A 14,156-nucleotide genomic window follows, 5' to 3' on the forward strand; every position below is an offset into this window, starting at 1 on the left:
GCACTCCCGCACTCAATTTTCCTCGACGTTTTTCTTTGATTGCTTGACGCACTTTTGGTATCAAATCGGTGTAATAGGCACCTGTAATGGTTTTTCCTTTAGGCAGATAATCAATAAAAAGGATTCCTTCTGCATCCCAGAAAACTGAGGCCATAACTTTACCTGCTGTCGGAAATACTCTAAATTTCTTTATTGGAGGGGAGGATGGCCGTTTCCAGGACATGCTTTGCTTTTTTGTTTCAGGGTCAAAATGGTGAACCCATGTTTCGTCCATTGTTACGAAACGACGATAAAAAGTGTCCGGATCATGCAAGATTTTCTTTAGATTCCGCTTCGAAACTTCTAAACGCAAGTCTTTGTTAGCCTGCGTTAACATTCGCGGAACCCATCTTGCTGACACTTTTTTAAAACCCAAAACATCGGTTAGTATTGAATGTACGCTACCAAACGAAATCTTTAGAGTCTCTGCTATGTATTTAATTGTTAGTCGCCGGTCGTCCAAAACCATTTTCTCAATTTTTTCAACGGTTTTTGCGTTAACTGAGGTAGATGGCCGGCCGGAGCGGGGGTCGTCTTCGCAGCTAGATCTGCCTCTTTTAAACTCGGCAACCCAGAAAGCGACGGTGGAATAGGGTACAGCACTAGTGCCTACGGTTTGCTGAATATCTAAAAAAAATTCCTTGGTAGTCATTTTTTTCATACACAAGTACTTTATCACGGCACGTAACTCATTTTTTTCCATAATGGGACGTTTTAGTCGACTTATTTCGCAAAATATTGATTTACCATGTAACGGCGGGAACAATTCGAATGAAACCAACTGTCAAATATTACGTTATAATGACAGTTCAAAATAAAAAAAAAACTTCATTTAAAAACTTTTTATAAACAGCCAGTTCTAAGGACTTTTTGATTCACCCTCGTAAGATATTTAAATTAGTAAATTGAATCGCCTCTTTGAATCGGAACTGTAATTGACATCAATTTTGTCATTTGTCCCAGTTAGAAATAAAATTTACTTAATTTTTAATTTGAAATATCTTACAAAGCTGTTTAAATACCACATTGCCACTTGTAAAAGTAAAATAAATGACAAAAAATAAACAAAAAATTAAAAAAATCTTGTCTGATTTTAGTAAGAGTAGGGGCATTAAATTGCTCGTTGTTTATGGAGTTAGTAAAACATATTACTGATCACGACTCAAATGGCACCCTGTATAGTGTCATATTATATTTCAGCATATTGTGTGGCAAACTAAGAACGCCGAATTGGATGAAGAAACTACAAAGTTAAATGAACTCGTTTTAACCACGGTTAAGAATGTAGAATCTAAACTAACTCAGAGTTTAGACGTTGCCAAGTAGGTATCTTCATCTTTATTACATACATATTGATACATTTTATTAAAGCTGGAATATAGGGACTATGAAGGGAAGAGAGCTAGCAGATGTGATGAAAAGACGACGTATAAATGTAACGGATTTGCCAAATTCAAAACTCTATTAATGATGCCGAAGCCGGCTGAATCAAGATTTGTTTATCTATAATTTAAAATTTGTATACAAATTATTATTTATAAATTAATTCATCATTTTCCATTTCTTCCTGCTCCTGTTGTAAGTTTTGTTGTATGCCCTCCATCATACATTCGACAGTATCTTTGACACATTCTTAGTTTTAGTTCTTTCAAGGATTATCTCTTTTTAAAATATATTTGTTGCATATCGTTCTTGCCGTTTTAAAGAAAGAATTCCTTGGACACTCATCCCCATGCCGTATAATATTAGCTTTATTGAGCTGTATGGGACTTTGTTTAAAGTTTGTGAGCCCGATTTAGAGGGCATTGACGTGGCATATATTGACTTAAGAAAGCTGATAGCCTCATAACCATCGTAGATCCAACTATTGTCAAAATCGGAAGATCGTAAACGGTGAAGCATTGTTGCAAGCAACCGCCGCCTTTGAACTGGCAAAGATAAGATGGAAAACGCTAGAGAAGAATGAATGTGTCGAAAAATTCAAATTCAAAGTGTGATAGATAACATGATAGGGATGAAGATAAATGTTATGGAACGATTGAAAGCAAACGAATATTGGAAAGAAATGGCAAACTGCAGTGTATACGGAGGCAGCGAAAGATGTCTTGGGAGAATAGAAAGGCAAAAGTATCATAAGTGGGTGGATCAACTATTTCTTGTTGTTATTCTGTCCGGTAAACCAAGAGACAAGAGTAGCATAGTTTGTTAGAAGACATTGTCCACCACCTTCTTCTGACACGCTTGGTAGACGACCCTCAATGGAAAGGGTTTATAAGTTTCACAAAAAAGCGTGTTTGGAGAATTTAAATGCCTAAAAATCAGGTTCTAAAGAGTGACCCAGGAGAACGTAATCATGGCAACGAGTGGCAAGAAAAAGTTGATTCACCCAAGTCCCAAGTAGATAAGGAAACGTGGTGGTGGAATTTTTTAATGTTTTGCAATCAAGTTTTTATATATATATTTTTTAATTATACATGTTATTAACTGACATCAAAATTCCACAAGGAGGAGGTTCTCAATTCAGTTGTATGTTTTTAGGGTTCCGTAGCAAAAAGGTACAAAAAGAACCCTTATGGTGCGACTCTGTCCGTCCATCCGTCTGTCTTGCACACTGCTAAATATCTCGAGAACTACTTTTTAAGCTATCGATTTGAAATTCGGAATAGTCATGAATAACGCTAACCCATACACATTGAAAGTGTTTTTTTTTTTTATTTAATATGTAAAATGCCCCATACGAAGAGGGGCCAAAATTTCAAATTCTAGTTACTAGGTCAAATGGGGCATCGTTTGAAAGAACTCAAATTGTACATTTCAAATCAATTTTTTTTCGTAGTAAAGAAACTTGATTTATGAAGGAAAATATAAAAATAAATACCGTTTCCCCCGTTATCGTCGAAGTTTACCAATGAAAAATCATGAAATTTATACATAACATTAACATTATCATAAATATTATAGGAAAAATATAATCATGTCTCTACGTTTTTATTTATTTATCAAAAAAGTTTTCCGAATTGAATTTGCAATTCTCGAACCTTTGCGAGTGTTTATTATATCTACTTGAAATTAGTATGAGATTACAAGCACCCTCTTTTACTCGTAACAAAAATAAAATTTGTTGAAATCGGTTCACATGATACAAAATTATGCATAGCAATTGCAATTGTGCTTCTGGACTCTGGTCAAAAGTATTTCGTGATCGTGAAAATTGAAAGTTTGTACGGAACCCTCGGTGCGCGAGTTAAACGAACTCGCACTTGACCGGTTTTTTATGTTTGACCTACCTCAGAACTCGGTCATTTCTCACTTTGTTTTGTGAAGTCTGTTTTTTGTAGGAATTAAGAATGATTATAACAAATTTAGTTGTATATTTTAGAATGCCATGGACGGATAGAGACAATTTGTTAAAGAAAATAGAGTATTTACAGAGAGAGCTTTCTATACTGAAGAAAAGTAAACAAAAGGGGGATACGATCAGCGATAACAAGGTAACGAGTGAAGAAACCCTGCTCGATCTTCGTTTAGTTTCCATAAAACGCAAATCTCGGTAATTTCTATTGGTTATGAACAGAGATCGTACAAATTTGCGACATTGCTCGCAATAATGTGGACATGACTCCAAAATTGATTAAATAATTAATCATTTAATTAATTTCTTACCTGAGGTTTAATTTTGATTCCTAATAATCAATAAAAAACACAAAGATTTCTTATAATGTAAATTTAATAAAGAAATTAATCAGTATGTTTTCCAAAGTTTTCTGTAGGTACTCATTTTTTATATCAATAATATATTTAAGTGCTATTTATTGACGAGGGAACAAAATTAAATCTCAAGTAATTAAAATAATTAAATGATTAATTATTTAATCAATTTCGGAGTCTTGTCCACATTATTGCGAGCAATGTCGCAAATTTGTCCGATCTCTGGTTATGAATTATGAATTTCTGCTGCAGAAAATTTTAGAGGAATTGCACCGAGAGCGAGCATCTTGTGCTAGAATGAAAGAGATGCTGGCTGCAGCGGAAGACAGGGCCACGGCGGCGCGCGCACGCTCCGCTGAGCTCGAGCGCCAACTTGGCGCCAACACAAGCCGCCCCAAGTGGGCGAGTAGCCTCAGACCATTGGTAAACAGTCCCATCAAACTATACAAAAGTAACTATAATAAAAGTAGCTCAGTTTAGCGAGTAGAATCGAGCCCTGGATTTAAAGCCCCATAGTCAGAGACACCCTGTATACGTCCCCGTGCTGGAGCCTCCAACTCAGACAACACTCTGCAGGGAAGTTCACATTAGAGATGCCCCGAATAGTGGTTTTGGCCGAATACCGAATATTCGGCATGACATGCGAACATTTTGAGTCACAATTATTATGAAAAATGATCGCTAACAAAGCTCAACGTTAGATGACGTTAGCTAAGATATATTTTTGTTGAACAGCATTAATGAATAGAGTCAAACAAAACAAACTCATGATAAAAATAAAATGTTTTTAATCAACAAATGCTCATAAAAGGGTCTTCGTATTTAACAACTTTCTAAGAACACATTCTAAATATACTTATTTACCTACAAAGTTTTTGGTTATTTTTATTTTGCAATTTTTCTTTTTAAGTAGGTGCAACAGATATTCGGGGGGGCGTCCTGGTAGAATGTTCGCGATCCCAGGACCCCTCCCCAAACGGCATATTGTGGGAAACGCCGGTGTGGGTTTAGTGGGTAGGCTCCTCCCCTTTTTTCATAACTGAAAAGAGCTGGGAGCATTATGCCCGGCCCACGTCGGGGCCAGGGGGACGATGCGTAACAGCATTCCCACATCGACAACAAAAAAAAAAAAAGGTGCAACAGATATTCGGTATTCGGCCGAATACTAGGCAACATTCGGCCGAATACCGAATATTCGGCAAAGTGGCCGAATAGGCCGAATACCGAATAGTTGTCGAATATTCGTGGCATCTCTAATTCACATACCTTTGAATTCCATCGCAGGTGTACATGTTTCTTCATGATTCAAAAGTAATCAAAACACTGGGCTACCGCTTTAGCATAAAACCACACCCAAAATTTATAATCGCAGAGATGCTCAGAAGGCTCGCTGTGAAATCATTTTTGCATATTTTGATAGGATCACAAGTCGCCGTTTTTCTGACATTAAGTAGGTATTTAGTGAAATTTATCGAGACGACATGATAATATATACTACCTAATTAAGCATGACATAACTGTCCTGATTAAATACATCAGGCGGCCTAGCCAAGGTGACAATCGCTATCGCTTCGCCATCGAATCGCTTTGTGTCTCCCTATCACTCTTCCATATTAGTGCGATAGTGACAGTTGCGTTTCGATCGCTACGGAGCGTAAGCGATTGGCAGGTTGGCTACTACGCGGCCAGGCCCGTAAAGTTTTATGAATAAGGGGGGTAAAGGGTTGCAACCCTTATTGTATTCATATTCCCTTATCTTATAATTATAACTTTAAACGAGCAATTCTTGTACCTATATTTATTTATTTATATGTATATATATTTCGGGGATCTCGGGAACAGCTCTAACGATTTCGATTAAATTTGCTATAGGTATGGGGGTTTTCGGGGGCGAAAAATCGATCTAGAGATTATAACCTAGCTAAGGTTTTATCTCTAGAAAAACGCGCATTTTGAGTTTTTATGTTTTCCGAGTAAAGCTCGGTCTCCCAGATATGTATTTATAAAAAATAAAAAGCGGCCAAGTGCGAGTCGGACTCGCCCATGAAGGGTTCCGTATTTAGGCGATTTAAGACGTTTTAAAAAAAACTACTTACTAGATCTCGTTCAAACCAATTTTCGGTGGAAGTTTACATGGTAATGTACATCATATATTTTTTTTAGTTTTATCATTCTCTTATTTTAGAAGTTACAGGGGGGGGGACACACATTTTACCACTTTGGAAGTGTCTCTCGCGCAAACTATTCAGTTTAGAAAAAAATGATATTAGAAACCTCAATATCATTTTTGAAGACCTATCCATAGATATCCCACACGTATGGGTTTGATGAAAAAACATTTTTTGAGTTTCGGTTCGAAGTATAGGGAACCCCAAAAATTTATTGTTTTTTTTCTATTTTTGTGTGAAAATCTTAATGCGGTTCACAGAATACATCTACTTACCAAGTTTCAACAGTATAGTTCTTATAGTTTCGGAGAAAAGTGGCTGTGACATACGGACGGACAGACAGACGGACAGACGGACAGACGGACAGACAGACAGACATGACGAATCTATAAGGGTTCCGTTTTTTGCCATTTGGCTACGGAACCCTAAAAAGCTAAATAAAATTAGGTACCTAGTACGTTGTCGGAACAAGTAGTGTTGTCGAAAATTTACTATCTATTTTACTAAAACTTTATGTATTTATTATCTTCTACAGCATAATCATTGTAATGGAGTAAGGCATGGCTCTCATATAAAGAAATCAGAGCCTCAAAAAAATGAAGTAAATATTGAAGTGTTATCTAGGCAACGCGATGCACTGCAGTTAAAGTGAGTAATATAATACATACTTAATATGCTTCCTGTCCAATCCTAATTTTTTTTGGGATGATGATACATCCTGAACTGTATAAAAAATCTAGTTAAATACCGAGATAGAAAATTTGTAATAGGGTAATAATTCGACATTAACTGGCCACACCAAAACTAAAAGAAAAACTATTCATCTATAAACAGAATTCATTTTAGTAAAAGGTGGCTAGTTATTAAAGGTTGGCCAGTTATTGAAACCTTATACTAAAATGAATTCTGCTTATAGGTGAATAGAATTCATTTTTAGTTTAGTGTGGCCAGATATTAGCCGGTGGCTAGTTACTGGCGAATTGCCCTATATCACTATCACAATAAATTGAACATAAAATAAGGGAAATAATAAATAAATACAAGACCTAAAAAAATTCAAGACAGCTTCTATATCCATCATGCGTCATGGCGTCACGTTTGATTAGAGTAAGGGAAGTAAGTAAGTACGTACTCCTTAAGTCCTTACTCGAATACCGCACGTAATACCTACCTACTGGTAAAGGTGCCCACTGATTAACAGTCCGCCGGCCGGTATCGGCCTGTCAGAACAAAAAGTTGACAGTTCCGAACAACTGACAGGCCACTTAAGGGGCATTGAGTAGGTACCTATTACGATTTTCAGACTTTGACCATCTTTGACTGACATTTCTGACTTTTTATAAAATTATAATTGTATGACATTTTCCATATTTGTTTGTTATGTCACTTATGTCCTTAATTATGTTATTGTAAAGGGGGTAGGTAAATTGCCCTATTTATTAATGCTTTTGGCAAATTAAATTTCAAACAGAGTCAAAGAACTTCAAGAAAGTGCCACAGTATTAATGCAAGAGGCCGAGGAGCGAGAAACTCGGCTAACGTCGCAGCTAGAGGATCAGGTAACAAAACACTATACCTACGGCTTTCCTGAGGGCCTACCGCCAACATCAAAAGGTGCATATCAGGCCCCGTAGCCAACATGCCAATCGCTAACACTATCCGTAGCGATCGAAACGCAACTGTCAGTGTCGCACTAATATGGAAGAGTGATAGAGACACAAAGCGTTTCGTTGTCGAAGCGATAGCGATTGTAACTTTGGCTAGGCCGGCTGCCTCTCTAAACATTGCTAATATGGCAATCGTTTCGGCCACTGTTTGGGCCGTAGCGAAAGAAACGGTAATAGAGTGCGACAGAGAGAGAGACATTATGAGATTAGGCGCAAATGAGGCATCTTGGCTAGGCCCTCTGATTTTCAATTTTTCGATGTTGGCAGTAGGCCCTTAGACTTATCGATAGAGTGTCGATACAATAGGCAGAATTTATTCCTGTTGGTGCATAATTGCGAGTCTGAGGCGCAACTCCGCATCTGCGCCGTGTCCATGTAGCACCGTTTAGAGTCTGTTCGGAAAGAGAAGAGTCGTGAAATGTATTGGGCTCCATACATTCCACGACTCTTCTCTTTCCGCACAGAGTATCGTTACCTACCACCCGACTTTTCTTTATTTCTAGTATTTTATTTAACTTTATCTCTGGAGTCAAATTAATAATTTAATACATAATATTAAACAGCGGAACTAAGTAAATGTTTTAGTTTCTCGGCCATTATAAATAATGAAAACGACCACACATGTTCTATAACGGTTTTTAAACAGAAACAAAGAAAGGAATCATTGGAAACGCTGGCCCAGGAGACAGAAAAACGTTTAAAAGATCTACAGGAGCAATATAAATTGTTGCAAGAACGTTGCCGTGCTTTGGTTGAAGCACAGCACATGAAATGTTTGGAATACTTGCCTCGGAAAGGTACTTATAAATTCACAATCTATAATCTATGTAATACTAAAACAATCTACTACGTAATTCAGCTAATAATATCAACATCAGTTGGTTATTGATATATTTGTTTGTACGTACTTACATACTTGTTTTAAACAACTCATTAACCAACCTAGAGAGGTTCAAACACACTATAAGTACCTAATTGCTGTAGTTCATTTAGAGCTACAATAGGATTTATGAATAATCCTTTGCCATATATTGTAGATCTATGTAAGAGTACAACTAGATTAATTTTATACTCGTAATAAGTCCGGGAGAGTTGTAGTAAGTATGTGTGAAACGGTACGCTCTTCTGGAGTGTCGCGTGCCTTGTGTATTGTTATTAGTTCCAATAAAATAAATCTACAAAATTTAGTAGTTTTCATCTAAGATATAATATGTTTAAATTAATTTTTCAATAGTTCCATGTTCATGCGAAGATTTAGACATTCTATATGACCTGAAAGAAACAAAGAACGCCCTAGGGCGCGTCAGAAAAGACCTGGAGCTCAGTGTTGCGGACAAGAAAGGCTTGGTAATATTATTTTTTCTGCAAAGTAGGTAGTAAGATAAATCCCAGTTTATTGGAATAGCTTATTCGTTAGATGATGTTCTTAAAAGCATAAAAAAAGTTATGAAACTGGAACTTCATTTGTGGCATTGTAGAAAACGGCCAACAAATATTATCAAATTGTACTGTTCAAAAAGTTACAAAGTACATTGCAATAAAAATGAGAAAACTCAAACAGTCTCATATTTATCGATATTATTTTATTTTTATTTTATAGTATATTAACTAAGTTACAAAAAAACTGCTTCATAATTAGAAAAAAAATATACCATAATTATAATTCACAGCTACTTTTTTACTGGACCACTTCTTACAGTGGAACCTCGCTATCTCTAACCTCGATAAGACGAAATCCTCGTTAACACGAAATAAAATGCTATTCCCTTCCCTACAGAGTAGAGATAATGCCACGAATATTCGGCAACTATTCGGTACTCGACCTATTCGACCACTTTGCCGAATATTCGGTATTCGGCCGAATGTTGGCTACTATTCGGCCGAATGCCGAATATCTGTTGCCCCTATCTTAAAAGAAAATTTACAAAAAAAAAATACCAATAATGAGGTACATTTAATATTTAAAATGTTTTATTGGAAAGTTGTTAAATAGGAAGACCCTTTTTTAAGCATTTGTTGATTATGAAATATTTTATTTTTATCATGGGTCTGATTTGATTGACTTTAACCTAAACAATTACATTCATTAGTTCTGTCTTACAAAAAATATATCTTAGCAAACGTTGTGCTTTGTTGGCGAACACGTTTGTAACTCACAATGTTCGCATCTCATGCCGAATATTCGGTATTCGTCCGAGAGAGTGGCCGAATATTCGGTATTCGGCCAAAACCACTATTCGGGGCATCTCTACTTCAGAGCCCAAAACCTCCATAACTCGAAATATTTAACCTCATTATGACGAAGTAACCAACGATTCCCTTCACGGCTATTCAATACATTTTATACATCTATAACTCGAAAAATTAAATTTGACCTCTAAGACAGTTGTTCATTTTGAACACTTCGTCCGGTCAGCGATCTGTTTCGCGACTGATTGCTCATAGTAGGTACCTATATATATTTAGGAACATTTGATTTGTGCAAATGGTAGAATGACTTATTAAAATCTCTGGGCACCGCTTTGCTTCAAATACAAGAATTGCTTATTTAAAGATTACAGGCGTTTACACACGCACGAAGACCTTTTCACAACAATAAAGCACAGCTATAGTTTGTCAAAGGACTGACTCATTTCAAACATAGACAAAGAGAATCATACTATCTTTGTCTTACACTAGTACTAGCACCCAAAAGAAAAGGATGAGTATAGTTTTTTGAAGTGAAAACTTCTTTAGCGGCGGCGGCGCTGGGCACTTTTTGAGGTGGGGAAAAAAATTATAAACTCGAGACAGCGTAAGGCGATCACGTGACCGTAAGGACCGTAAGATTTAGATGGCCACTCATAATCGGGGAGCGGTGCTCGGGCCCGGCGCCCCGGCGTGGAGGCGGGCAGCCTCGCGCGCCGCGGTAGGGTGCCGCGCTTCAATAGGATAGGTTTGGTTAGGTTAGATGAATTTAGATGGCATTTAAATCAATAAAGAAAAACTCTTATATATACCCCATGATTGACCCTATAAAATGCCAAAGTAGGTACATTAATTTTGTGGAAGTAAGTTACAGAGGCTGTTTTTCAATAAGGTAAAAGGGGACGTGGACGACATTATGCATTAGTATAATATAATCTCTCTTTCTCTGTATCTACTTATACCTACATACCTACCTATATAACACCAATGTAATTTCAGCAAAATCAACTTGAAAACGAGATGCCCGAGGAGTTGCAAACGGAAGAACAAATAATTGCAAACTTGCAGAACACAATTGAAGAACTTACTCAAAATAAGAAAAGAATGTTGTTATTTCGTTATTATTTATAATTTAACATGTTCATTTAATTTTGATTTTAGAGACGCTAGTTATTTGTATTTCTAGGGAAGAAAACCTGACATGCTATGAGAATCAGATCTCCGCTCTTCGGACGGAAGTCAGACTGCTACGTAGTTTTAACAATTACAAATCCTGCGATCACGAAAGTCCCCATGAAGAACTGGAAAGCCAAGTAACTAGTTCTGTGTATAAGTCAATACCACGTTGTGCTTAGGTACCTACCTACATACCTGTTCGAAATGTAAATTCAGATGGTTTTTCCGTTTTGAGTGTTCCTGTCATATTTAAAGTATGAAAGTTATATCACTGATATCCTTTACTAATTAATTGCATAATATTATGTATTATGTAATTTTTTGACCTTTTAAAAAAACTTAGGATCTAGCAGTTTCTAAAATAACCAAAAGTCCTTGAAATCGCTTGTATTTACGCTTTCAGGAATAGGGCTACGGGTATATACCCGTAGCCCTATTTCCTGAAAGCGTTGTTCGGGTTCATGTAGGTACGTTATACTGGTAGCAAGTGATGAGTTTAGCAGGTCCAGATTGGTGTCGAGCTCTTCTTAATCTTCTTAAGTTTCATAATCTAGCGTGATATACGCATCCACAATATCCACATTGGTCGGCCTTTCGCTTATAAATAACGGATGCTGTTCTCTGGATGGTCCAATTGTATTTGGCAGGTTTTCGAGCTGTGCATGCAGGTGGAGCGCCTGACGCGCGAGCGTGAGGTGCTGGCTTCGGAAGCGATGGCGCGCGCGCTGCTGCTGGAGCGGCACGAGCGCTGCGCGGAGCTGTTCGCACGCGTCACGCGCGCGAAGCACGCGCTCGCCGCGCAACTCGCAGAAACCGTTAATACTACGCCATCCGTGCCAGACGGAGTGGGTAATATAGAGGTAATATAATGAAAGATAATTTATAGTAGGTAACATTAATGAATTAGGTGGTTTAATTTATAAATAACTATTTGAAGAAATCGCAAAACGCCTACAAACATTAATTTTATATGTTTTTGATATCTGTTCAGATATCAAAACTGTTGTCAAAAACGTACCTGAGTGGCGCGAGCACGTGGTCCGCGCTGCGCGTGGAGCGCGCCCGCGTGCTTCGGCTCGAGGGCGTGGTGCACGCGCAGGCGCAGCAACTAGAGCGCGAGAGCCTCGTGCGCACCAAGCAGGTGGGAGGAAGTAGCCGGTTGGAACTCGTGGAGTGCGTGGGCCATTTTATTTAAAATTGTCCCCTAAACTTTTTTTTTATTTTTTGTGTTATTTCTACTCAGAATCACGAGCTCTTTTGATCCTAATAGGAGAAAATAAAGTGTCCGAAAATTTCCATACATTTTTCGATCTTTCCATTCCGTGACCGCCATACAAAGTCTATGAAAAATGGTAACGGAATGGAAATAAAAACCTTGGGTCACTTTTTCTCCTATTAGAATGAGCTCGTTATTCTGAGTAGAAATAACATAGAAATTCACAAATAAAAAAAAAAGTGTAGGGGACAACTTTAAATAAAATGGCCCGCGTACGGTGCAGGTAGGGTTGCCAGATCGAAAGGCGCTATTATCGGGAAAAAATATAAATTTTTCGGGATTTTGGGACTTAAGTCGGGAAAAAAGAAACATTCAAATTAAAGTAATTGTATTAAAAACAACGATATTTTACATTATTGGCACTACGTCAGCTGCTCTGCCCAATCTCGCATTGCCGCGCTGACGGGCTCGACGCGGGTCGCTCGCTCGCTTGACGACAGTTAGGAACTTGAAATTATTGTTTTATAACGTGAAGCTGATTTTCGGGACAATTTTCACTTTGTCGGGAATCGGGAACACATGCTAAAATTCGGGAGAATCCCGCCAAATCCCGACCATCTGGCAACCCTAGGTGCAGGTAGACTCACGTCACGTGCACGTCAGCCTCGGTGTTGGTCAGCCGAGGAGGCAAGAACGCGCGAGCTACGTCCTCGTACGCATCAAGCTGGTGGAAGTAGGAGCTATCTATATCCCAATTACGCAGCCGTTTAGAGAGTGCACGTGCACGTGGTTCACCATTTTGCATCAAGCTTGTAAAAATTAACATCAGACACTAACATCAGTGCTGAAAAATTTCATTTTTAAAAACACGCTCAATTATTGTTGGCTATATTTAATTTCCTCAAAGAATGATACTCGTCCAAGCCAATTTAGCCAATCTCGAGGGGTCTAAGTAGGTACTAGTAGCTGCCGAAGAGATCTTCTGTCCATCATCAGATCAGTACCAGATTATTGTATTGTCATACTTTATTTGTTTTATTTGCAAAGTTTCGACTTGTAAAATTTGATTACCTACATATGTACATTATTAGTTATTTAGCTAGTCAGTTACAAGCGAAGTTAATATAAGTTTGTCATAAAGAGTAAAAAATACCGTGGACAACTTGTATAATTATTATACATAGTGACAAGGTTTATTTTTCTGTAACTTTTACTACTGAAGTTAAGTCAAGCCATTTCCGTCAGTAGAAAGAAGCGGTAAAATTAAGAAATGTAGGCGCGAAAAGTAATCGACCCATAGAAAATTTGAATTTAGCGCCTTTTTCTACTGACAAAGTTGTTTTTACAAATTTCTTTACTTTTAACGAAGTTTGTCTCTTAGGACCGCCGGCGCGCGCATCTCGAGCGCCAACTCCTACGAACCTGGGCGACCGGCTCCAAAAGCCGAAACACCTTTATGGAAGCCGATACGCTAACCTCAGATTCCTTACACGCATGTAAGAAAGAGACCAACCCGAACCTAGAACTAGCGGAGTAACGCGTCTATCGCAACACGTTTTCGACGACAATATCATAATATTCATTATTTATCGCGTAATTTACGACACCGTCCACGGTGTGGGCGTCGGTCTTTTCCGCGTTTAATGCGTTTGGTAAATTTATGTAGAGTTCGTGTTGATTAATTTATGGTTTTCCACAATGTGAAAAATATCAAAATTAATCTAAGTCTGTGTTTGAAATATATTCATTAATATTGAATTAAATTGGTTTTATTTTTAATATTTATTTTATTTGTTTTAATTTATGTTTATACCTACTTAAATTTAATAATGGCTTACAAGTTTTGTTGTTGTATTTATATCTTATTATGTAATAAAAATATATAAAAGTATTTTTGTACTAACTACCAACCAACCAACGGAAAATCCTCCCGTCCCATTTTTACCTGCTCACTACGGAACAGTGACAGTAACATCACATGCGTGAGTACTTTAC

The 14,156-nt window shown here is 37.5% G+C and overlaps 1 protein-coding gene across 1 annotated transcript in view; it reads left to right on the forward strand.

Annotated features, from left to right (window-relative positions):
• Window positions 1–13,698, forward strand: part of LOC134662660 (myosin-11-like) — a 30,541-nt gene extending 16,843 nt beyond the window's left edge. Inside the window, exons 6-17 of the mRNA XM_063518933.1 lie at window positions 1,240–1,361; window positions 3,419–3,530; window positions 3,988–4,170; window positions 6,451–6,563; window positions 7,387–7,474; window positions 8,229–8,379; window positions 8,817–8,929; window positions 10,769–10,875; window positions 10,956–11,082; window positions 11,593–11,805; window positions 11,937–12,086; window positions 13,543–13,698. Of these exons, the coding sequence (XP_063375003.1) occupies window positions 1,240–1,361; window positions 3,419–3,530; window positions 3,988–4,170; window positions 6,451–6,563; window positions 7,387–7,474; window positions 8,229–8,379; window positions 8,817–8,929; window positions 10,769–10,875; window positions 10,956–11,082; window positions 11,593–11,805; window positions 11,937–12,086; window positions 13,543–13,698 (1,635 nt within the window). The remainder of the gene's footprint in view (window positions 1–1,239; window positions 1,362–3,418; window positions 3,531–3,987; window positions 4,171–6,450; window positions 6,564–7,386; window positions 7,475–8,228; window positions 8,380–8,816; window positions 8,930–10,768; window positions 10,876–10,955; window positions 11,083–11,592; window positions 11,806–11,936; window positions 12,087–13,542) is intronic.
• Window positions 13,699–14,156: the final 458 nt, after the last annotated feature.

This window comes from Cydia amplana, chromosome 3 (assembly GCF_948474715.1).
Source record: "Cydia amplana chromosome 3, ilCydAmpl1.1, whole genome shotgun sequence".
Classification (NCBI taxonomy): Eukaryota; Metazoa; Arthropoda; class Insecta; order Lepidoptera; family Tortricidae; genus Cydia; species Cydia amplana.